This window comes from Lactuca virosa, chromosome 5 (genome assembly GCF_052849685.1).
Source record: "Lactuca virosa cultivar CGN04683 chromosome 5, Lactuca_virosa_CGN04683_v6, whole genome shotgun sequence".
NCBI lineage: Eukaryota > Viridiplantae > Streptophyta > Magnoliopsida > Asterales > Asteraceae > Lactuca > Lactuca virosa.
Window position 1 is genome coordinate 439,839,807 of NC_136430.1, and position 25,798 is coordinate 439,865,604.

The 25,798-nt window shown below is 33.8% G+C and overlaps 3 protein-coding genes across 6 annotated transcripts; all 3 read left to right on the forward strand.

The window, feature by feature from the left end:
* The first annotated feature begins 4,821 nt into the window (after positions 1–4,821).
* Positions 4,822–6,135, forward strand: LOC145113958 (large ribosomal subunit protein eL32z). 2 transcript variants are annotated; one of them, XM_079049988.1, is made up of 4 exons: positions 4,822–4,945; positions 5,421–5,516; positions 5,601–5,782; positions 5,873–6,135. In XM_079049988.1, the coding sequence occupies exons 2-4, from the start codon at positions 5,427–5,429 to the stop codon at positions 6,000–6,002; spliced, it is 402 nt and encodes a 133-aa protein (XP_078906114.1). In that variant the 5' UTR covers positions 4,822–4,945; positions 5,421–5,426; the 3' UTR covers positions 6,003–6,135. The 2 variants fall into 2 exon arrangements, with proteins under 2 accessions (XP_078906114.1, XP_078906115.1); XM_079049989.1 differs by having other exon boundaries at positions 4,833–4,945; positions 5,355–5,516.
* A 4,989-nt stretch (positions 6,136–11,124) lies between these two features.
* Positions 11,125–18,729, forward strand: LOC145113961 (uncharacterized). 3 transcript variants are annotated; one of them, XM_079049991.1, is made up of 5 exons: positions 11,125–11,364; positions 11,472–11,709; positions 11,822–11,997; positions 12,077–12,368; positions 18,578–18,729. In XM_079049991.1, the coding sequence occupies exons 1-5, from the start codon at positions 11,322–11,324 to the stop codon at positions 18,642–18,644; spliced, it is 816 nt and encodes a 271-aa protein (XP_078906117.1). In that variant the 5' UTR covers positions 11,125–11,321; the 3' UTR covers positions 18,645–18,729. The 3 variants fall into 3 exon arrangements, with proteins under 3 accessions (XP_078906117.1, XP_078906116.1, XP_078906119.1); XM_079049990.1 differs by lacking the exon at positions 11,125–11,364 and having other exon boundaries at positions 11,374–11,709; XM_079049993.1 differs by lacking the exons at positions 11,125–11,364; positions 18,578–18,729 and adding an exon at positions 13,151–13,258 and having other exon boundaries at positions 11,374–11,709.
* Positions 14,052–17,844, forward strand: LOC145115351 (PKS-NRPS hybrid synthetase cheA-like). Its single transcript, XM_079051626.1, has 4 exons — positions 14,052–14,764; positions 14,870–15,067; positions 15,149–16,174; positions 16,244–17,844. The coding sequence occupies exons 3-4, from the start codon at positions 15,385–15,387 to the stop codon at positions 17,842–17,844; spliced, it is 2,391 nt and encodes a 796-aa protein (XP_078907752.1). The 5' UTR covers positions 14,052–14,764; positions 14,870–15,067; positions 15,149–15,384.
* Positions 18,730–25,798: the final 7,069 nt, after the last annotated feature.

The following is a 25,798-nucleotide window of genomic DNA, read 5'->3' on the forward strand; positions in this document are numbered from 1 at the left end:
AATATGATGAAATGCAAGAAAAAGGAAGAACAAATATGCTAAATAGATGCATGAAATGGGACTAAAAGGTGTGCAAAAAGGTGCACAAAATGCACCTAACACCTATCTCTATAATGTATGAGTTAGACCGAAAATAATAGCCCTAGGGGCCTTTATATATTGCATTCAGGAAACCCTAGATAAGCCCAAACCTAATATAATAATATTATCTTGAACCGGGTAATTATCCAACTTTCTAATTATCCACCAATGAATTCTAGAAACCCTAAAGGATCCTTAAAACGTCCATGGCCTCAAGGAGTGTAACGCACCATTCCGGGTACGTATTTAATTTACTAAAGTATTCATTTTGTAAGAGCTACTCGATGAGTTGGTAGTCCTAACTCGTCGAGTAGATGCCAGCTTGGTCGTAGGTTTCAAACGGTCTACTCGACGAGTCCGAACCTGGACTCGGCGCGTAGGTCCAACAGGGGGAAACCCTAATATCCAGGCTTTGCACCCTATTTAAGCATCATATCTGGCCTCCACCCCAGCCTCCATCACTTCCAAACCCTATTATCGAAACCCTAATCCACCTTGGGTGATTTGGAGCTTATTCTTGCCATTTTTTAGCGTTGTTGTGTATTTTGAAGCTTGTGGAAGGAGAAGAAGATAGAAGGTTCAAAGGGGAAGAAGTAGATATAGGAGCTACGCTTCATTCACTACATTTTCTGGTAATAAAGCCTCAAACTTGATCATTCTCTTCTTAAATCTATTTATGACCTCTTTTGAAGGTTTTTGGTCCAAGATTTGCTAACTTGTGGGTAAGGTTTGACCCATGAGTTGTCCTTCCAGATCTAGTGCCTTGAGAGGCTATGAGGACATAAAGGTGCAAACTTTATGCCCTTAGAGTTCTCATGCAAGTGCTAATGAAATATTTATGGCCTTTTTAGCCCAAAAGGGCCATGCCTGGAAGCAAGCTTGAGACTTTAAGTGATCATATGATGGCTAGACCCTAGATCTAGGTTTGCATGAGTGGATTTGAGATTTTAAGGCTTTTTGGACAAGATTCATGTCCTAAAGGAATTAGGGTTTTGTCTAAACCCTTTAAGAAGAGTTATGAACGGGTAAAGTTGGAAACTTTACCCTTAGAGTGGCCTTTCCAGTGAGCAAACGAACTAAGGAACATATATCTGAATGGTAGGAGCTTAATCCATTGAGATGGCTTAATCAGACAGGGGAACTCGTCGAGTCCAGGGAAGGACTCGACGAGTCGTAGCGGGTTGTCCCGATTGTTAGGACGGCAAGAACTCGGCGAGTCTGTTAAGGTACTTGACGAGTTGACTCAGTTGACCACGGGTTTAAGCATTCAGGAACTCGCCGAGTTAGGAGATAACTCGACAAGTTGGGTTGACTAGGAGTTGACCTTGACTTTGACCAGGGGTAAAATGGTCATTTTACCCTAAGAGGGGATTAGCAGATTCTGATTAAGTGTTATTATGGAATTAATAGTCGGAGAGTCGTCGAAGCAGCAGACAGGGATTCCTCGCTCAAGTTTTCAGCAGTCAATCTTGCGAGGTGAGTTCTCTTCCAGTAGGAACGAGTCTAAGTCACCAAGGCCGGCCCGTTTATATGTGATTGTATGTATCGGGGTTAGCCCGATGTAGGTTTATGTTCCAGACTCCGGTCTGATGTCGGGCGGGGCCCGATGCAGTTAGAATGCTTGATGTCTTTGTGATTCTTGCATGTGTCTGATTATGTGTTCCAGATTTAGTTCTGATGCCGGGGCAAGCCTAAGGGGTGTTAGCTTTCATGTTATGTTTATGTTTATGTTTATGTTATGCTTATTGATATGATATGTATACCGGACTTCGGTCCGATGCGGGGCGGGGCCCAAGTTATGCCGTACCTCGGTCCGATGCCGGGCGGGGCCCGAAGCAGTGGACTAGACCCAGTATGTGATTATGTGTTTGGTATGTGGTAGATTGGGGGAACTCACTAAGCTTTGTGCTTACAGTTTTTAGTTTGGTTTCAGGTACTTCAACTAGCAAAGGGAAGGGCTCGGGATATCGCATGGCACACACCACAGTTTTTCTAGCATGAGAGATTTACTCTGATATTTTTTATGATTTTATGATTTGTTGACAGATACTACGGTATTTTGAGATACTCGGTTTATGATTTTATATGATGACGATGATATTTATGGTTTAATAATGTTTTTAAAAAGGAAATTTTTGGTCGGTATTTTTGGGATGTTTCTAGAATGCCTCTTATTCAACTATTGAACAATTGCACTTCAGTCCTTGCACTTTCAATTAATTATTCTAATCACCAAATTAATTCCAATTAATTTTTGATTAAATGTTAATTAAATATTACTATTTCCAATTAATAGATTATTTCCATAATATTTTAACAAATTATTTATTTCAATTTATTAATCAAATAAGAAATCATTCTCTCTCTCCAAAATTATCATGTCCATTGCTAGGTTTAAGGGCAACCCAAAAGGACTGTGCTACTATCAATTCAAGTTTATACTAATTATAATTATGTGCTGAGACACATAATCCAACAGATCTAACCTAAAAAACTTGGCTAGTATCTTGAGGTGCTTTCATGCTGCATCCGAATTAAAGGTAAACTTTTACAAATCAAGAGTGTTTGGAATTGGAACATCAGTAAACGAGACCTTGAATTGGGCTAATATACTTGGATGTGAAGCGGGACCCTTTCCCTTTAAGTATCTCGGAGTCCCAAAAGGTGCGAATATGAAGCTTATAAAAAACTGGAAACCGATCATCGACAAATTTCATGTTGAACTATCATCTTGGAAGTCTAAAACACTATCGTTCGGTGGCCGATTGACACTAATCACTTCGATGCTAGGAAACTTACCCACTTATTTCTTTTCTCTATTCATGGCACCAATAGCAGTTACAGAAACAATTGAACGGATACGAAGAAGGTTCTTATGGGAAGAATTCAAAGATAAAAAGAATATCCATTGGGTATCATGGGATACAGTCATTGCTCCAAAATCAGTTGGGGGCTAGGTGTGGGTTCAATCAGGTCATTAAACATTGATCTAATTGTTAAGTGGTGGTGGCGTTTGAAGATGGAAGGATACACATTGTGGGGGTAGAATCACAAAAAGCATCCACAATTTAAATGACAAACCTCATAGTTATCTGGCTAATTGAAAGATTAACGGGGTTTGGAATAACATTGTGGAGGTAAAAAAGGATTTACATAAACATGGTATGGAACCTGATGACATATTCAAACTGCAAATCAAATCTGGTGTCAATACTCATTTCTGGCTAGATAAATGGATTGGATTGACTAAGCTAAAAATCAAATATCCTCTCTTTATACTCTTGAAACTAGGAAAAAATGCATGGTGGCTGATAGATTTTTTGAAGGTTTTTTTGCAGGTCATTGGAGCTCATGTCCTCATGAAGTTGGCCTAACATCATATTTTAACAACCTTCATAGTGATTTGTCTACGGTGCAGTTGGTCAACGGAATTGATACTTGGGTATCTTCCTTAGATAAGGACAAGTTATTCAAGGTATGTGATCTAAGAAGGAAAGTCGATCGACCGTCAGAAAATACTCAAAATATTCCCACAATCAAATGGAGCAAAGAAGTACCAATCAAGGTCAATTGTTTATTGTGGCGAGCAATTCAATAGAAGATAGCTTCGATGGTGGGTCTTAGAACAAGAGGAATTGACACCCAAACTACTATTTGTGGTGCTTGCATCAACGAGGAAGAAAATGTTGGTCACATTTTGGTGAAGTGTCCATTTGCTAAAGCAATAAGGGATAAAATCTTCAATTGGTGTGGCTTACAAAATCATTCGTTCAATAACATTGGTGACTTGCTTGGATTTGCTGCAAATTGGGGGATAAATTCTAAAATGAAATACCGCCTCCATACTATCTGTTACGGTCTCTTTTGGAACTTATGGAAATATCGTAATGATCGGTTATTCAAACAAGTGTTCATCACTCCCTCGTATGGTGTAGAGCAAATTAAACCAGTTATGTATTTGTGAGTTAAATGTAGGGGTAAAAGTGATACTTGTTCATGAGAATGGTCATCTTCTCCTTTCTGTATTTGATAATTATGTAACCTTTTTCCTTGTCGCTTATCTTGTCCCCTCGATAGGTACTTGCAAGTCGTGGGTGCTTTTTTATCTGTTTTTTAATAAAATTTGCCGTTTCCCAAAAAATTAAACTTATCAAATGCTGTTAAGAAGTTTGACCATGCTGACGCTCTCTAAGTTTCCTAATCCTAACATACATATTTTGATTGGATAATTAAACTTACCAAATACTTTTTTCTCACTTGAAAGTATAACTATACGATCTCCAAAATAACACCCTTAAATGTTAATTGAAAATTTTAAATGAAATATCATAAAAGGTGCAATTTCCATCGGATGGTAATGAAAATATTTGTATGTTAAAAATGAAAATTTCAAGTGACAATGTTGATTTTTATACATTTGTTATGATTTTTGGAAGAATAAAATTTTGTATGAAAATATTGGTGCATTTCATGATTTTTTTAGAACAATCAACATTCAACCTTTAAATAATACACATAAACTACACATTCACATTTAGTAAGTCCATAGCTCTTTAGTAACAAACAAAATATTTAAACCCTAGGGCTAGGGTTAGGGCTCTTTAGTGAAAAAAAATATTTTTACAAGAAATTATTTTACAAAAAGGACTTAAAAATAATCCCAAACACTCTCTAAATGACAATTTTTCGTTTGTACTAATAGATACGATTGGGCTGCTTTGGAGTATCGGCCCGTTTATACATTCCACAGCCTAAAGGGCACAGGTACATCTCTGGGCGTATATCTAAACCCTAGGGTCTGGCTTCTTTTCACGGCTCTTTGTTTGCAGGGGGAACTTTTGCGCCGTGTAGTCCCGATTAGCAGGTTTCAAGCTTTCATTGCCTATCGCATCTAATTGTAAACGAAATACTGTATCTCTACTTGCTGTTTGTAGATCTAGTAACAGATTGGAAGCATTTCTCAAAAATATATACTTTCGTTACTTGTTCTCTGTTGATTCATTGAATCTAATACTTGTCGTTGCAGTTTAAACAAGTTTTAATTGTTTTAAACCGGTGTACTCAGTTTATTTTATATCAGTTATCGATGTTTTAGTCTTCTAATCGATTTTGTAGATATGTTACTGTAATAAGATATGTTTATGTATGTATATTTGGTTCGTATTGATTTCTATAGCAATTCGAGCTTTATAATTTGTTGAAGTACATGACATCATTTTCTTTTAGATCTTAATACCGTTGTAGATTTGATTAATGTCTTTGTGATCTCGTAGCTGGTTGATGCTTCTTTAACGCTACAAGAAAAAATTGACCCTGGTTTGTTCATCACTTGTTCATAGTAAGCAATGGCGGTTCCAAAGCTTGATAAGAAGATCGTCAAGAAGAGGGTCAAGAAGTTCAAGAGGCCACACAGTGATTGGAAGATCTGTGTCAAGGTACACAATCAATCTCTATAATCTTCTCATTATATCATTGAATCAACTAATTTATTGCTCAAATTGTGTTCATAAATTTAACAGGAAAACTGGCGTAGACCAAAGGGTATTGATTCACGTGTGAGGAGAAAGTTCAAAGGTGTTACTCTTATGCCAAATATTGGATACGGATCAGACAAGAAAACCCGTCATTACTTGCCAAATGGTTTCAAGAAATTTGTTGTTCACAACGCCAAGGAGCTTGAAGTTCTTATGATGCACAACAGGTAAACATAAGTTGTACAATTCTTCACTTTAAGTTTACATTATATAAAATAAAAACATTGTTACATGATTAATAATATGATGATTTTCAGAACTTATTGTGCTGAGATTGCACACAATGTATCAACCCGAAAAAGGAAGGACATTGTAGAGCGTGCAGCACAGCTTGATGTTGTTGTCACCAACAAGTTAGCCAGGCTGCGTAGTCAGGAAGATGAGTAAGCTTTCATGTGTTTTGTTTCTCATTTATGCATTTTTGTTTTTGATATACCTTTTTTTAAGGCTATTGAAATGAATTTTGTCAAAGAGTTATTTTTTGTTCTAGTGAATGATCATTGATTGTTGTTTGTGAGAATGGATCCTTTGGTACCAATATCGTAATTGTAGTTTATCTTTTACTTTTAATTGCAATGTGCTTACTTTTCTTTACGGATGATAGCAAAATCTACTTTACATCGTAGCAAAATAAATGAATGTATGTTGCTATTGTAAATAAAAAACTCTTAAGTATGTTGCTATTATATGTGAGAAAATGCAAGTAATTGCTATTATGAGATATATTTTGCTAATATTGGTAAAAGAAGTACACTGCTGTAATGATAAAAAATTAGTATGTTGCCTACATTGATATAATGTCGAAAATGTGTTTTTATCCATGATGAGAATGCATCTAATTAGTATTTTAACAGTATGTTAAATATTGAAAATTGGTTATTCAGCTTTATATAATCACTTGCAGACTTGTAAATTTATCAATAGTTTTTTGTTTAAAATTAAATTAAATTAACTCTGAAAATTATCTATCTTTAAGGAATATATTATTTTGCGTGCTAAAAAATATAATTAAATAAAATTTCAAATGTTGATTTGTGCAAACCTTTTGTATTTTTACATGTGGAAAATATACACTTCCATATGTCTGTCAATCTCGATGACAAAAATCGATAAGCATTAGAGAAGTTCTTTTGAAAGATTGTTTATTTGTTTAAGACAAAACTTCAAAAATGGTCCCTGTGGTTTTCGAAAATATCAAGTTTAGTCCCTAAGTTCAAAAAACCTCACAGATGGTCCCTGTGGTTTCAAAACTTTTAATAAATGGTCTTTCCGCCTAACTCCGTCAGCTTTTTACCGTTAAGTGAGGGGCATTTTTGTCATTTCAATACATAGGGACCATTTATGAGGTTTTCTCTATTTAAAAAAAGAAAAAAAACTATAATTATTTAATTAAAGGGCCCCACACACTCTCTCTCTCTCATGGTTGAAGAAACCTCCACATGAGGTTGTATTTCTGGTCAAGAAGAGGCAACAGCCTCCCTCGTTCTCCACCACTCTTCCTGTCGAAGAGGCTCCACCCAAACACCCCCTCACAGCCGCTAAAAACCCCAATCCTATTTTCTTCATTGGCTCACCGGAAAAACGAAGCAGAAGAATGGGGACTGCCGCCTCTAATCTAACCCCCTATGAGATGAACGAAACACACATCAAGAGCTTGCTTTTGGTACGTATCTATCTATTTTTCTTGTTGAACCTCCATGAGCATCATCATCATCATCGAACCCACCACCGAACACCATCCTCCCCCTTCTCTTCCCCTTCAGAACCTCCGTGTACGACGATTTAGACACAAATGCAATCTCTTATAACAAATTTAGATCCAGATGCAAGTATGTAGTGGGGGGATTTTAAACCCATATGAAATATTTGATCCTGGGTTCGCTTTTTTCTAATTAGATTCGAGCAAATTGCTTTAAATGTGGAGGAAGGTCATACGATGGTCCATGGCTAGAAATTACATATAGTTGGGTGATGGAGTGGCAGTGGTTTTCCATGGGAATACCAATCAAGGTACAAGCCATCTAAGCACCTCCAAATCTTGGGTTTTTAGTTTCCAAGTTTTGATTTTGGTTACCAGATATAAAATGAAGATGAAGTTGATGCTTTTGGTTATCTAGCATAAACGAGAGAGAGAGAGAGAGAGAGAGAGAGAGAGAGAGAGAGAGAGAGAGAGAGAGAGAGAGAGAGAGAGAGAGAGAGAGAGAGAGAGAGAGAGAGAGAGAGAGCATTTAATATTAAATAATTATATATATATATATATAAGACAAAACTTCATAAATGGTCCCAGTGCTAATGAAATGACAGAAATGCCCTTCACTTAACGGCCAAAAGCTAACGGAGTTAGCGAAAAGGACCATTTGTTAAAAGTTTTGAAACCACAGGGACCATCTGTGAGGTTTTTTGAACTTAGGGACTAAACTTGATATTTTTGGAAACCACAGGGACCATTTTTGAAGTTTTGTCTTTGTTTAAACACCAATAGCTTAGTTCTTTTTCTCTAAAAAAATCATTGCAAGTGAAAATTTGAACAAATTTCAGACTATAGTGGTTTAATAGACTTCGAAATCTTGTAGTAATTGTGAACTTTATCACTATATGGGTATTCCTTGTCGTGGTTGGTGTTAGACGTTATGTTTGTTGCGTAGTTTGCTTTTCATTGTTGAGTGTTGACAATGAAGTTTTGAAGGTTTCTTCAAAATTAGTGTTAGTGTATGAATATACTTTTACTGATTTTTTTTACGGTTTATCTTTTAAAACCTCGTTCTCCATATGGGCTTAACCTTCTTCAAAATTTAAGTTTATTTGTGGTCTTTTTATGGAATCCTTATATCTTTAATCGTCTCCGACATTTGCAATGATTCATTTGTCGAAATGCACATTTGTGCATTTTAAATCCTGCAACTAAGTGTTTGCAACAACCAAAAAGCCAATCATAACTATTTTAGACACATGTTTTCGGGTTATCTATTAGTATTACAACTGGAACTATTAATTAAATTATGTTATGCAAAAGACTTATGATAGGTAAATTAAACCAATTATAACTTAAACAAAATATTTAACTAAAAGATTAATATTTAAACTAAACTAATCAAACTAAACAAATTAAACCAACCATATTATATATTAACTTAGAATTATGAAAATTTACATCATAATGATTATTGAAAATGCTATTAGAGTCGGATAACTTGCATGCACCGACATAAGTATTTGATGTTTTGTTTTAATTGTGTGAATTTATTCCAAATTGGTGCAATATGATTTCCTTTATTACATTCCTCAAGTGGTGTGTTTGGTTCAAAATCGGATCGACCGACTCAATAACTATGTCTTTTGACTCGGACATTTTTTTTGATTGTTTGAGAGAATTGAATATTGCCTTGGGTTAATTCCAATAGACCAAAAAACAACGGAAAATACTTGCATTTAGAGTTAATTCCAATAGACCATGCGCTCCTTGAAATAGCTTTTAACGGAATCTATTTCTGTTAGGTCGGTAACGGCTAAGGTGCAAAGGAGCTGCTACAATATTAAATTATGGGAAGTGATTTGTACACAACAATTTTTATTCATACATAATTTTTACCCTCACGGAATTGAAAGGGTTAGGTAGAGAACCATTAATCATATCCACAATGAAACCAAGCCAAAAGAATTAAATCCATAATTATAAAAGTCGATAGACGGTATCCAAAGAAATCAACCATAAAGGCCAAATTTAAAATTTTCGCAAAATAAGTTCATACCATAAAAATGAAAGAACAATGTTTTCTTTATCATATCCATGATTTTTATAACCACTTGAAACAAAGTTGTAGTTCACACAAAATTTTATTTAATTACATAAATTGGTATAAAAATCAAAATTGATTTTGTAAAATGTAAACTTTTTTTTTTAAAAGATGCAAATGGGCTGATTTTGAGTGTCAGGGCCGATTATCCACATACAAGTAGTGAAGTAGATAGCACAGGTCACAACTCACATGCTCGTATCTGGTCGACTGGTCGTATATCTGGACCCGACTCTGATTTACTTTCATAAAATTCACTGCCAATCATATTTAATTATAAACGATATACTGTATCTCTACTTTCTTTTTATTTTTTATATAGAACTAAGAACATATTGGAATCAATTTTTTGTATATATTTTACATTGTTTACATGTTTTCTTTCTGCTGATTCATTGAATCTAAATTACTTATTTTTTATGTAGAGCTGATAGCATATTGGAATCATTTTTTTTTTTACATTGTTTACATTGTTTTCTTTCTATTGATTCATTGAATCTAAATACTGTAATGAGGTATTTTATGTATATTTGGTTTTTTAAAATCAGACTCCAACTCATCTATCGTTTTCAAAATCCTGTTCAAGTTTACATATGTAAATTTTAGGCTACGTGATATATCTTTTATCTTACTGGTCTGGTCTTATAAAATGTTGTGTCTAATTTGGTCAAATTCATATCACATTTAGAAGCCTATAACTTGGTTCCAATATGTCTCTTACTTGGTTAGATTCAAGGTTGTGGCTGATTCGGTTAAACTTTGATTTAATATGATCTGTTTTAATCAACAACTATCAAACAACCTTGAACGATAACGTTGCAAGCCTTATATGAAAGTTTTTTTAAAAAAAATTATATATGTTTGGCACTAAAAGGTAAAAAATCAAACAAGTTCACAGTGGATTCCCTTCACTATCTAGCATCTAGCGTGTTCTCAATTCTGGAAGCCATGCATTTTCCTTGGTTGAAAGTGGTTGCACTTAGAATCAACACTTTTTGTTGGAAGTTTTGGCAATATAGAATGCCCACAACAACAAACCTTATCAAAAGGGGTTTGACATTAACAGAAGCCACGTGTACTTTTTGTCATACAAGAGAAGATTCCACTCTTCACTTGTTCTTGGAATGCAAATTTGTAATTGTGGTTTGGAACAGAACTCGCACTTGGTGTGTGGGTTCACTTGTTTAAACCCACGAGATATTAGATCTCTATTTAGTGCTGTTGTCAAAAACCAAAAGGGCGACAAATCTCATTCACATGATTCTAATGACGACTTTATGGAATCTTTGGAGATCAAGGAACGAAGCAATTTTCAAGAAGGCGAAACTTTGCCCCGTGAAAGTGGTAGACCAAACTATAGTGCTGGCTTTTACGTGGATAAAACATATGGGAAAAATGAACTCTCTATGCTAGGAGAAATGGTGTAACGAGCCTATCGGTTGGTTATGATGTTGTCTCTTTTATTTTCTGTTTGTACTCTTTTATTTTGGCTACCTTCTTGCTAGTTTTGTCTTAATATAGGTCACCTTTTTGCCTTTTATATATATATATATATATATATATATATATATATATATATATATATATATATATATATATATATATATATATATATATATATATATATATATATATATATATATATTTGGCACTAATAAAATATATAAATAGACGACGAATAATAAGTTTGGACTTTGCCACTTTGGTATCATGCCCTTCCATTTTTCCAAATATTCACGTACAAGTAGAATAGAATATATTTTTGGTTCCAAAAATTGAGGAATCGGCATCCAGTTTCTGTGTCTATCATATCATTCCACTCAACACTACCCGGTCTTTATGACAGACAAAGGCATCGTGGTCGGCGAACAATCTGCTGCAACTACACTACAGCAATAGAGAAAGATTATTTATGTATACAAATACAATAAACCCTACAAAGATAACCTCTCGAGGTGTTCTTCTTCACACTAACCGTTAATTTCTTTCATACACTGTGGGTTTTGTTTCAAAATGAGCTCTTTTTCAATCCCCAACTTGGGATATCTTGGTATAATTTCAGGTGTACCCAAGTTTGGATTTTCAACAATTCTTCATCAAAACAAGGGATTTCGTGGAGTATCAGTAAGGAAAATGGCATGGAGTTTGGAAAAATGTAATGAGGGTATTGAAAGTAGTACGTCTGGGATCGTACGGCCCGCGACGGAGGCTTACGCTGATGAAGCAATCCAAGCTTTAAGAACTGGAAAGGTTATAGCCGTCCCCACTGATACACTCTACGGTTTCGCTTGTGACGCTTGGTAAGTTTCTTCACATCTCCAAATTTCTCGACGCATTCTAAGTGTTCGACGTTTTGCTTCAATGAACTTCATCTTAGAATATATACTTTAATGTGAACCCTTGATGCAACAGCTCTGTAGATGCAGTCAATAGAATATATGAAATCAAAGGACGTAAACACACTAGCCCTTTAGCCATCTGTGTTGGTGATGTAAATGACATAGGCCGATTTGCTGTCACAAACCATCTGCCTCTTGGCCTTCTTCACAATCTCCTTCCAGGACCTGTAACCCTAGTTCTAACAAGAGGTTTATACTTCTTAAATCTATCTTATATGTTCTATTTTGTCCTGTGTGGGCCCAAGGCTAAAACTTTTGTTATTTTTAGGGGAATCAAGTGTTCTTGAGAAATCTTTAAACCCTGGATTGGATACTGTAGGAGTTAGAGTACCTGATTTTGAATTTATCAGGATGATTGCTCGTGGGTGTGGAAGTGCATTGGCGTTAACAAGTGCAAATCTTAGTGGACAACCGAGTAGTTTAGATATTAAAGAGTTTAAGAATCTTTGGGAACATTGTAGTTTTGTTTATAATGGTGGTGTACTTTCAGCAGGGCGTGAAGGGTCAACGATTGTTGACCTTACTATGATCGGGAAATACAAGATCTTGAGATCCGGGAGGTAAATCTTTCAAATCCAATTATATATTTATATTGGGTGCTCCTATTAGCACGAATTTATTCGTGTATAAGCAATCAGTAGACAATCAATCCCATCATCATATTTGTTTTCGATTCTTTATTTTCAATTGTTTTTATATTTTACATTTTATTCCCTTTCAATTAGATGTAAGTTACAAAACAAACTCTTCTAATTTTTATTCTTTTTAATTTCAACAACTTTATATGAAATACACATATAAAAATAAATACTAAAAATCTTAAAAATATATATTCAAAATAATATCAATTAAAATGTTAAGGTATGTATTCTAACCATTTTCAATAAATTTATTTTTCATCAAAACGTTAATAATATATTTTATTATTTTTAAAATTCATATTATTAACATCAATCAATTTATAACTTTTTTAACCCATTGCTAAAACCATTATTTAAGTAAAATTAATCATAATTTAATATGTATTAGAAAAACCTAAAAATGACAAAAGAACCGTTAAATCAAAATAGGAAATCTCATACGAAGCTTACGTGTGACCTAATGAAACCCTAATTTAGGGTGTTGCACCATATATAAGCACCTTAAGTCTTTAGGGTTGGACACATCACCGTTCGAAACGGATATCCATCCAATGGACATAAATGAAGCAGATGAAAGTAATTATTTTTTCGATGACACATCACAATTCAAATCGGATATTGTATAAATTCATTAGTATATTGTTACAATAATGTTAGCATCGAGTGGATTTGTTAGCTACTGATAATAATATAATTGGCAGGTGTTCAATTCTCCTCAAGAATTGATGGATTGGGTGTAAAATGTGGCAAATACTTTAGGTTATGTCATCGTCACATCAATTTTGAATAAATGATTTTGACGATGGAAATTTGGGTACTCCTATATGCACGAAGGATTCGTATATAAAGGTCAGATATGACATTTGACAAGATAAAATTAATTTGTCCCTCAACTTGCAAAGATTTTTCAAAATACACCCTTAATGTTTTATAGTATTTACTTTAAACTTTATTATTTTTTGTTATATGGTTAAAAAAAAGTTTTATTTTAATTTATAACTCTTTCCTATTTGTTTTCTATCAACCATCACCGTATAAATATATCATATTAGAAAACTTTTTTTCTTTTGTTTTTATAAACCATTTAATATATATTAGTCAATAATTTTTTTTTTTTTTTTATGTTTTATAACTCTAACGTTTTCCTAATTAATTATATTATATTTTATTATATTATTAATTTTAATTTTAAATATATTATTTTTTACTATTGGTTATACATGATTCAATGGGGATTGAACTTCTCATTCATTACATTCTAGCTATAATGCATTTTTATTCCATTCAATGTTATAATACCACTTTTTAACCTATTAATCATAAAACCCTCGATGGGGATGATCATACTTTATCATCATTTTTTATTTTAATATATATATATATATATATATATATATATATATATATATATATATATATATATATATATATATAAAACATTTTTTAGTTGGTGTTGAACACTTTAAAATTCTCAATCATTAAAAAGAGATAATGTTGAAAATAATAATAATAATAACCATGTGTTTTAGTATATATATATATATATATATATATATATATATATATATATATATATATATATATATAATAAGTTTAGTTAATAAAACAAATCAATAAACAAAACAGTAAAATAAAAACTATAAAGTGGAAAGTGGAAAGTGGAAGGTAGATTTTGTTACTTTAATAGAAAATAAGAGGCATTAAATGAAAAATGATAAAATATATTAAAAACTCAAGGTCCTCCTATATACACGAATTTTTCGTGTATTTGTTGCATTGAATTGCGTGCCGAATTATTTTATCGATAAATATGTGTGCCGATTAATATGTGTGCCGAATTATTTTATCGATAAAATATAATATTACAATTTTATACCTTCGGTTTACATTGTAGTTTTAGAAAAGACCCTAGATTTTATCAATTTAAATCTTAAACCCTTAAAACTTTATTAATTTTGAAAACTAACAAGTAGAAACATATTAATTATTCATAAAAGTTGTTTAATTAAAATGATCTCATGAATACATTTATAAAAAAAGTAATAATGAATATTATTAAATATTAATAGAAAAAAATTAATTTGTTAAATAAGAAATATAAACTATGAAACATTAACAAAAATAGAAGGGATAAAAATAAAAATTTGGTTACAATTTCTTTCTATATATAGAGGATTCGTATTTCTTATATGGTACATTGAAAGCGACTTGCTGAAAGTAACTTTCCTTAAAAGCAAATATATGATATTTGTTAAAAATATAGATTTTATTAAATGACAAGTTGGAAAGAATGGATGGGTGACACATATTATGAGGTATTTGTACTTAACTTTTCTTATTATTATTATTATTATTATTCTTATTATTGTTATTATTATTATTATTATTATTATATATTTTTTTCTCTTTGTTATGTTTAGAGAGATGATATTCATCCAATGGAGACAAATGAAATAGATGAAAATAATAGCTTCAATGAAAGTAACTATTTTTTCGACGACACATCACCATTCGAAACGGATATTCATCCAATGGACACAAATGAAACATATGAAAATGAAAGTTTGAACGAAAGTCGTTATTTCTTTGATGACACGTCACCCTTCAAAACAAATAAGGTATAAATTCATTAGTATGTTGTTACTGTAATGTAAGCATCAAGTGGATTTGTCTGCTACTGATAATAATATAATTGTCAGGTGTTCAATTCTCGTCAAGAATTGATGGATTGGGTGCAAAATATGGCAAATATTTTAGGTTATGTCATCGTCATAAAAAATTCTAAACGTAACTTTAATGTTGTATTTCAATGTGACCGTGGAGGTACATACAAAAGTACACAAATCTCCAAAAAAAAACAGGGACAAAAAAAATTAATTGTCCATTTAGCCTACAGGGTAAATATTCGTCAGTAGATAATTCTTGGAAGATAAAAATGATATGTGAATTTCATAACCATGAGCCGTCATTATATTTAGAAGGTCATCCTTATCCACGACGACTAACTGAATATGAATGTCGAATAGTGGAAGATTTGTTGAAAAAAAATGTCAAACCAAAAGATATATTATCTGCACTAAAAAACCTAAATCCGAAAAATGTATCTACTCTCAAAACTATCTACAATGCAGACGAAAAACTTCGACGTAGGGAGAGAGAAGGTAAAACTCAAATGCAAGGTGTTATGGAATTTCTAGATCAAAATGGATATGTTTATTATAGTCGTGCAAATGTTTTGACAAATAAGTTAGAAGATTTATTCTTTGCTCATCCAAGATCATTAGAAATATGGCGTGCATTTCCACATGTCTTGTTAATGGATGCAACATATAAAACAAACAAGTACGGGATGCCTCTATTGGAGATTGTTGGTGTAACTCCAACAAATATGACATTTTCCATTGCATTTGTGTACATGCATGAAGAAAAACAATCCAACTATGTTTGGGCTTTAGACTGTCTAAAATCGGTAATGGAAGGATGTATGTTGCCGCGTGTTATTGTGACTGATAGAGAAATGGCTCTCATGAACGCATACACTATTATATTTCCAGATGCTAAAGGATTACTTTGCAGATGGCATATAAATAACAATATCATGAAGAAATGCAAATCATGTTGGGATGTTCTTTATACGTCATGGACGAGGTTGGTTAACTCTGAAACAAAGGAAGCATACAACAAGAATTTGGCACAAGTTGAAAAAACTACGAACAATTATCCAGGTATTTTTAAATATACACTATAATATGTTATAAATCATTACATCAACTGAAATTTTTTATGTATTTCAGATGCATTTTCTTATCTAAACAAAACATGGTTGACACCACACAAAGAAAAGTTTGTGTCTGCATGGACCGATAAGTTTCTTAACTTTGGCAATCACACAACTAATAGAGCTGAAAGTCAACATGCCAAGTTAAAAAGATATGTCGAAACATCAAGATCAGATATCGCCAAATCATTGAAGCGTATTGCTGATGTTGTTGAGTCACAATACACAGGTATAAAAGCGAGTCTTGCGCATAACAAAATTTTCATTGTACATCGGTACTACGAAATACCACATCTAAAACCATTGTGTCGTTTCGTTTCAATTTATGCACTTGATATCATTTTCAAAGAATATGAGCGGTCCAAAGAATTTGGATTTGTTTATGAAAATTGTGGATGTCAAGTACGTACAAGTTATGGGCTGCCATGTGCGCATGAACAAGCTATATTTGTTAAAAAAGGTCATTGTGTACCGCTTCATTCAGTAGATAAGTTTTGGAAGAAACTTGATTTATTAGAATGCAAATCGTTAGAAGATGATAAATTGGGTTGTGCAGTTGAGGTAAATATGTTTAATGCTCATTACGAAAAACAATCAAGACCTGTTAAGTTAAGTTTAGCAAGGAAGTTACTAAACTTAATCACGCCGTCAACAACTTCAGTTTCTGAACCTGCTACTCACAAAAATACTCGTGGGCGCCCCTCCTTAAAGAAGAAACTTTTCAAGAAAACCCATATCGATTTAAACCACGACCCACCAACTCAACATCCACCACCTCAAGATCAACCGACTCAAGCGCCACCAACTCAATATCCGTCTCGACGTAGCATTTCTACTTATACGCCTGATTATATGCGGTCTAATTTGTTTGATCTAAACCAGGAGCCGGATAGGCACAGTACGTACTCGTTCCGAGAACCTCCAATGTTCAACTCAACTTTTAATCAGGAACAATCGATGCATAGCTCGTACTTCAACCAAGAACAAGTAATGTATAATTCAGATCCACTTATGAATGAAATTCCGTATGAATTTCATCCATATGTCACAAACATACAAAACGTGAGGGGAGATGGAAATTGTGGATTTCGTGCAATAGCTGCGTGTCTCGGTTATAGTGAAGATAATTGGCGTCAAATCCGCTTAGATTTACAGAATGAGTTGTTAGCACACCCAGCTGAGTACGCACAGATTTTTGATTACGATTTAAACACCATACACCACTCATTGAATTTCAATGGATCACATTTCGCACCAACAGATCATTGGTTGATTATGCCGGTCACTAGCTTTCTCATTGCTAACAAGTATAATGTAATAGTTATTTTTCTAAGCAAAGATAGTCCGTCAACATGTTTTCCACTATGGCTTGGTCCCCAAGACATCTCAACTCATAGAGTTGTTGTTATTGCTCTTGTTAGAGGTGATCATTATGTGAAGGTTGATTTACATGGAGGATATCCAATGCCTACTATTTTACCACTTTGGCGTCACAACAGATCATCACGGTCTGCTGGATGGGAAACTGTTTATGCTGCTCGCCTGAATTCCTACATTTCTCCATTTGCAACACACAATAATTGTAACAATTCTACAGTTATAATATCTGATAATTAGTAAAATCAAATTTATGTTTTGTTGTTTATAATTATTAAGATCTGTATAAATTAAAACAAAATTGTTATATATGTGCGATTCTGATGTTTCTAATATATATATATATATATATATATATATATATATATATATATATATATATATATATAGAGAGAGAGAGAGAGAGAGAGAGATGTTCAAGACTAAAACCATTAAATAATAAAATAAATAAAAAATAAACATAAATTAGTAACTTTCATTAATTATTAAATGCCTTTAATTTCATTAATTATAAGGCTTAAGGAATATGTGGCTGTTATGTAGATATTAGGTATAGATCCATTAAAAACAATATAGTTTTAATAAAATACAATCAAATCTCTCTACTATCTTTCTTGTATTCATTTTCCATATAACTCTTACCTATATATATATATATATATATATATATATATATATATATATATATATATATATATATATAAAAGCTAAAGTTTCAAAAAGTATAAGGTATGATATGAAAATCAACTATAAATATAAGGGCATTTAATGAAAATTGTAAAGTAAACATTGATTTAGTTTAATATATTAAAAACTGTCAAAACTTCCGGTGATGTACATCAAGTCAATCAAAAATTCGTGCATTTGGAATTTAATTCGTGCGGTTAGAATTACCCATTTATATTTATATGTTGAATAGTTACGCCTTGTTTGGCATAAATTCTTAGTTGGATTTTATTTGTTATGTGGGCAGTGCTAAAGAAGAGACTATTGCAGTATTGGAGAGGTACTCTCTACTAGAAGAACGAGCTAACGGTTGACTATTTATTTGCATCAACTTATCTATCGTTGAGATGTTTTTGTATTTTTAGCATTTAAATTATTTTTCTAATCATTTTGATATAGTTTATGACTTTATGTGAATATTTTCAGACGTTTAAGTTGTTACTATATGAAGGAGAGATTATTTGGAGGAATGAGAAGAAAGTTACAAAATGTATTATGTTCATTCGTGTCAACGTGTTTTAGACTTTAGTATTAATGGAATTATAGTTAAATTAAATTATGTATCGTTGAAGGATCTGTTTGAATTTATGTTCATATGAAGCTATTTTTTACATTATAAAAAATGAACCATGTTGTTGTATATATATATTTTTTAATCAACATTTTAGAGACTGAATATTTTTTTAAAGGGTAATTACTAATCTAACCAAATTAAGGAAGTGATTATCAAATTTTAGCCAAAAATTAGTAAATGTCCAAATATAGCCCACGAAACCGTAGGTTTCTAAAATCGTCTACTGTTTCGTGTTTTGTATAAATTTTTTTATTTTTTCATTTGTAAGCTACAAAACCGTAGGTTTTGGGAAACCTACGGTTTCCTCTCGGTTAAGCTACGGTATCCCAAACCGTAGCCTACGGTTTTGGGGGAAAATACGTTTTTTTTTTTTAGTCTACTGTTTTTGGGGTTTCGTCCACTGTTTTGTGAAAAAACCTACGGTTTTAATTTTTTTTAAAATTTTTTTATAAGATGTAGAATTATTTTAACAATTATTCTGTTAAATTTTTTTAAGAATTCAAAACATTAGACTTAAAAAAAAAAGAAAAAAAAAACGTATTCTTTTTATGATATAGAGTATTAAAAAGATTGTTTATAAGATGTAGAATTATTTTAACAATTATATAATTATATTGTTTATAAAATGTAGAGTTGTTTTTTGACAATTATTTTGTTAAAAAATATTTTTTGTAAAATATAAAAACTAGTTTTGCTAAACTTGACTACTTTTTTGTCAGGGTGGACTACTGTTTTGTAAAACTTGACTACTTTTTTGTCAGAGTTGACTACTGTTTTGTTAAACTTGACTACTTTTTTGTCAGAGTGGATTACTATTTTGAACCTACACTATATATATAAAGTATTTCATATTTTTGAAATTATTTTGTATTTTGAAAACTGCACTTCTCTCTAGTTTCTTTATTCTCAAAACTAACATAATGAATTGTAATGAATATTTCGTATTGCTCATTACGGATGGAAGATGGGAGTTTGTTAATTCCCAATTATCATATGTTTGGACACCCAAATACAATCCGAGAATGTTTTATTTCGGTGTTGAATTTTACGAAACCACCACGTACACCGAATTTGTTCATTTGGTCAAGTGCAAGATGGGTCTTCCCGAAGAATCGAAAGTCAGTCTGGCTTATCAACATCCAGAACAACTCTATTATTGTGGTATTGTTGATGATCGTGATATTAGAAAGCTGATCAAGGTGATAAATATCGTTGGAGATAAATTTGTGTCTGTCTATGTGGTGGTTGAAGAAGGCGTATCGCGTAACGAAGTGGATGATAGAGGAAAGGCATCTGCAGCTAATTTATCAAGTGGAAAAGGGAGCAACAACCCAATAGGTAATTTTAAAAGTTCAAGTAAAAGTCAATATCATAGTGTCGCTGAAAATGTAAATGTAGTGCCTGTAGTGCCAGAACCGATTATGTATGTTACACCGGAGAATTATAAGTATATCGGTGATAATGATGTTGGTACATATGTTAATGATGTTGGTGTAAATCATTACTTTGACAAAAAAAGCACTAGATGTGGTGGATAAGGTTGGTAATGAATATGCAAAACAAGAAGTTCCATTTTTACATGATGGTGAACTAAAAGGATATGGCGAGTTTGCGGATTGTGACAAGTTGGATATATCCGGCCTAGAGAGTGATTCCAACGGAGAAGAATTTGATGATGAACCTAAAGTTATTTATTCAGATACCATATTTCATGGTATGCCCCCATTGCCTTCGTGTCCTGTAAACGATGATGTGAACATTCCATGTCAGAGGGTGAATATAAGTGAAGAGATTAAGGTTCTAGACATTTTTGATGACAAAGAGTTGCTCAAGCTTGCAATTGGAAGACAATGCATGGAACAAGGTAAGCAGTATAAGACTACCAGATCGAGCAAAGAGAGGTTCGAGGTGGTTTGTTTGGTAGAAAATTGTTCTTAGATGGTTAGGGCAAGGGGAATCAAATCGACTACTGCTTTCCAAGTCACAAAAGTTGTTGACCAACACACTTGTTGTGCAACAAACTTGGAGTCTAATCATCGACAATCAAAGAAAAAGGTACTCGGGCACTTTATCGCTGAAGTATTGGCCGGAGATTATAATAGAGTTTATCGGGGTATTGAAATTGTGAGGGACATCAATTCGAAATTTCCAATCAATATCTCATACCAACAGGCATGGCGGGCAAAACAGTATGTGTTGTTGATGTTAAGAGGTACCAAAGAGGATTCATTCACCAAACTACCAGCGTATCTGCACAACTTGGTGAAGCACAATCCAGGAACTGTTACTCAGATAAGGACATACGATGATGATCGGTTTGAGTTCGTGTTTATCGCGTTGGGTTGCTCGGTAAGCAGTGATAATTTTTATAACAAATATAACATATGAATCCTAATTGGTATTTGTTAATGCAATAAAAAATAATTTTAGGTACGAGCGTTCATAAAATATTGTAGGCCGACCCTAATAATTGATGGTGGTCACCTAAAGGGTGAATTCAAAGGTATGATGTTGCTCGCAGTGACAATGGACGATCAAAACCAAATCATGCATGTTGCTTATTCCATATGCAAAAGTGAATGTACGGAGACGTGGTCCTGGTTCCTTCGAAAACTACGTGAATGTAAAGGCAACCTGGAAGACCTTACAGTCATATCTGATAGGGCTCCATCCATAGCGACGTCAATTGCGAATATATTTCCTCACGCCCATCATGGAATATGTGGTATCCATTTGTATTTCAACATTTCAGCAAAATTTGGAAGCAGCGATACAATACATTCATTATTTTGGGAGACATGCAAAACGTATACTATTAAAAAATTCGATAATGGGATGAAAAAAATTAAAAATGTAAATAATCGTGTATAGGAATACCTACAAAACATCAATCCAGAAAGATGGGCCAGGGCACATTTTCCTGGGAATACCTAAAAAATCCGATCGCCGAATATTTTATGATTCTTTATTTTGACATTCTAATGTAGACATGTAGTACATCGTACGAATATGAATCATTATTATTTTTGGTTTTGCATTGAATGTGTATATAATATATTAATCCGACTTTTTATATTGCTTCATCTTTCATTATTTCTTGTAGTTTCAACCCTAGGAAATTTAAAGTAGACACTTGTACTTTATTGTATGTATTTATCAAAGTATTTGATTGGTGCAAAGAACTACTAGAATACTTAAATTATAAGGATATTTCAGTATACTTAGGACGAGAGGCTCTCGTGGCCACCTGACAAGCTCACCTCGATCGTGCACACCGCCCGAGGGGTGTCGTGGTGCCGTGATTCTTGGCATACATGGTGTATACCACGAAAAACTACAACCAATCAGCTTTCTCTTATTCTTTCTTCCTCTCTCTTTTTTCGATTCGCAACGATTGTTATAGGTACATCAAAAATGGTGTGGAAGGAGATGATGGTGAGGTGGAGGAAAACCACGCTGCATGGCGTGTCCCCTATACCCGATGGCTTAATATTGACAGTTTTGTTTTGATTGTTTGTAGAACATTTCTCCTTATTGGATTGAATCATTATTCATGATTCAATATACTATTGAATAATTTCAATCGAAACATTATTGATCATTTCAATACATTATTTATTACTGTAACAATCCAAAATATAAAGAATTTTTCATTTTTAAATATATCAAAATCATTCAAACATTATTCTTAAAAGATAATCAGAGTATAAGCTTGAAGTTTCAATCATCATTAGAGAAATAAATAAACAAAAAATGCGGAATCTTTGGCGGATGCGATGCAATCAGGTCGGACTTTTTCCTTTGCTACCAGAAGCACCTGAAACGTTTAAACTTTAAATCGTAAACACAAAGCTTAGTGAGTTCCCTGGAATACCACATACCACAAATAACACATAATAGTGGGCCCCACCCTAAGGGTATATTTCAAACGTGTGAATGTTATGGTCCATCCATAGTCTTATAATCACTTTCGTTGCTGCAGTCCCCCTGCAGTCTTTCCTGCTATGGCCCCCCATAGTTTTTCATGCAAAAGTCACAAAGACAGTCTAGTCATACTGAGTATTCTACATAGAATAGTCAGAAGACTCATCTCGTGGATAACTGCCAACACTACAGCTCACAAAACAAAATGTGAAGGCTGGTCTCACAAACCACCTATACATTAATAAAAGGTCAATTCTCAGTTTATTACCTAAAACCCGAAAGTTTGATCCAAGGTCAAACTTAACCGAAAATTCAAAAAGTCAACAATTGGTCAACCAGGTGTGTCGTGCCCTATAAAATGCGCCGCACACACTGCATGACAAAATAGTTAGTCGTTTCTCACGAAAACAGACGTGCCCGAGAAAAGTCAAAAAGATACGTCGTACTCAATGAGTGTTGTACTATTCCTGATTCATCCCACTTCAGAGACCACTTAACCCATTAAGTTAATCCTTCCAACTTTCAGATATGAATCAACATCTTAATGGATAAAGTTTTCAGCTTTATCCATCCAAACACGTCAAATCCAATAGATCTAAAACCCTACTTTCCTAAAGGTCCAAAATTGCAACTTTCATTATGCATGGAGTGAAGAGAGCTTATGCATTCTCTCTAAACTCTACCATAAGGTCAGATCTGAAATCTAGATGGGTTCTAAGTGATGGGTTTTATGCAAAACAATAAACTTAAACCCTTAAGTGTGCATGCAACCCTAATAAAGATCTATGTTTTCTCTAATTGAACATACAACTTTGAACATCAAATAAGAACCCTAATGATCCCTAGTATATATTTGAAATCTAGAAACAAAGAAAGAAAACATACCTTGGAGATTGTTATAGAAAAAAATCTTGAATTCCTTCTTGAAAAACTCTTGGAAGCAAGCGCCACAAGTGTCGCGCCTCTATTGGTTCACACTCAAACCCTAGCAACCAAGGAGCTTGAAGAGAGAGAGGAGAAAGGTGAGAATTTCGTCCAGATCTTCTTAGAGGAAAAAGTCTCGAAATTATGAGGGGTTATGGCCCTTTATATAGTTGAGGTAGCTTAGTCCCAAAGCTAGGGTTTAAGGAGGAATTCATAAACATACTTGAGGTGCCAGCCACCTTGACTTTGCCCTTCTTAAGATCCTCCAGGTATTTAGGGTAACTATGCTTCCAGTGTCCCTTTGACTGGCAGTAAAAGCAAACGGCCTCACCTGGATCAGCAGAAGAAGCTATCTCAGCTTGGACCTTTCTCTTAGGACCTTGGTTAGACTATCCGACCTTGTCCTTTCCCTTTCCTTTGGGATGAGAAACCATTTTCCTTTTAGCAGAACCACGATCAATGGCCAAGACTGGAGCAGTAGGGTTGGAGTTGTTGGATTTTTTCATGCTTGTCTCAGCTGTCTTGAGCATGCCATGCAACTCCATCAAGGTCTTATTAAGGTTGTTGATATTGAAGTTTAAGATAAACTGCGGATATGAACTACTAAGCGAGTTCAAGACCATGTCAATGGTTAACTCGTTAGGCAGCTTGACACCTAGATTCTGTCTATATACGACTTCATCTTTTGGATGTACGCACATACAAATGCTCCCTCTTGTTTTTTTACATGCCATGAGGGACTTGGCAATCTCAAATCGTTCTTGCCTAGCTTGCTCTTGGAACATTTCTTCGAGCTATTGAATTATGTCAAAGGCGCCCTAATTTTCAAAGTTCTTCTAGAGACCGGATGCCATGGTCGCTAACATAAGGCAAACCACTTTGGTCGATTCATTGTAATGCTTGTTGTAGGTAGTAACTTCATCTGGGGTAGCATTCTCTCCAAGTTCGGGAACATCATCGTTGAGAACATACTCTTTGTTCTCATACCTCAACGTGAACCTTAAGGTTCTGATCCAATCAAGACAGTTGGATCCATCCTCGTTGATTCTTTCCCTGTTAAGAACTAACAACATAGAGAAGCTTGAGTATTGAGTTGATGGAGGAGGAGGAGGTGGAAGAGGAAGAGGATGATTGTTGTTGTTTTTTATTGGGATCGACATCTACAAAAGATACGATTCCAAATAGTTCGATATATAAAATCCTTAATAAATAATCATCCTAAATCAAATTATCAAGTTAAGGCTAGGATCCATATTTAGCTTCATGATATGTAAAGGGATGCTGTAAACACACCATAAAGTTATTCAGGTAAACAAAGCTCTTTGTCAATTTTGATAACTATGAAATTCCTAGATCTTTGAGATTCATTGATTATCAATGGCATGTTAATCTCGAATTATGTTCATCTCAAATTCAATGATGGGGATGACGCGGATGATTGAACAGATGGTGAATCACCCATACAAAATTGCATGGTCCCCGGCTCAAGTTACGCTTGAGATTCGCGAGTCTCACATCATTCTATACTTATACTCTCAAATTGACGTGCCGATTAACCACACGGGCTCCATCAACAAGTTATAAAGAAAATGTGCAATTTTTATGAATACCATAAGATTCACTTTTAATTAAATAAAACGGGATTTTTGTTTTATAGTTATATTTAGAATACTTTTAAATTGGCCATTATCACTATCAAACCCTTTCGGTAACTCCATTATCAAAATGCAATAGGGCGGTGAGGGTGGTAAGTGCGAAACATATTAAAAAACAACCTGTAATGCCCAGATCCCTGGGATGCATTAAATATTTATTTACTCATTTTTACAGGTCAACTCGACGAGTTGGTAGCCCCAAACTCGTCGAGTAGAGATCGAGAGGGACGCGGGTTTTGATGTCTACTCGCCGAGTTGGGAAGCCCCGACTCGACGAGTAGGACTGCCAGAATGAAACCCTAATTTTAAGGGTTTGGCCCCCTATTAAAAGAACATAACACCCCTTGTGGCCTCCCTCATCGTCCTCCATTGTCCAGAAAACGCTAATCAG

Excerpts from the sequence above, each read along its gene's own strand:
- LOC145113958 (XM_079049988.1), top strand. The coding sequence starts at position 5,427 with ATGGCGGTTCCAAAGCTTGATAAGAAGATCGTCAAGAAGAGGGTCAAG. Across the intron at positions 5,517-5,600 it reads ATTGGAAGATCTGTGTCAAG|GAAAACTGGCGTAGACCAAA; the intron begins GTACACAATCAA and ends TAAATTTAACAG. Across the intron at positions 5,783-5,872 it reads GTTCTTATGATGCACAACAG|AACTTATTGTGCTGAGATTG; the intron begins GTAAACATAAGT and ends GATGATTTTCAG.
- LOC145113961 (XM_079049990.1), top strand. The coding sequence starts at position 11,423 with ATGAGCTCTTTTTCAATCCCCAACTTGGGATATCTTGGTATAATTTCA. Across the intron at positions 11,710-11,821 it reads GGTTTCGCTTGTGACGCTTG|CTCTGTAGATGCAGTCAATA; the intron begins GTAAGTTTCTTC and ends TTGATGCAACAG. Across the intron at positions 12,369-18,577 it reads AAGATCTTGAGATCCGGGAG|TGCTAAAGAAGAGACTATTG; the intron begins GTAAATCTTTCA and ends TTATGTGGGCAG.
- LOC145115351 (XM_079051626.1), top strand. The coding sequence starts at position 15,385 with ATGATATGTGAATTTCATAACCATGAGCCGTCATTATATTTAGAAGGT. Across the intron at positions 16,175-16,243 it reads AACTACGAACAATTATCCAG|ATGCATTTTCTTATCTAAAC; the intron begins GTATTTTTAAAT and ends TATGTATTTCAG.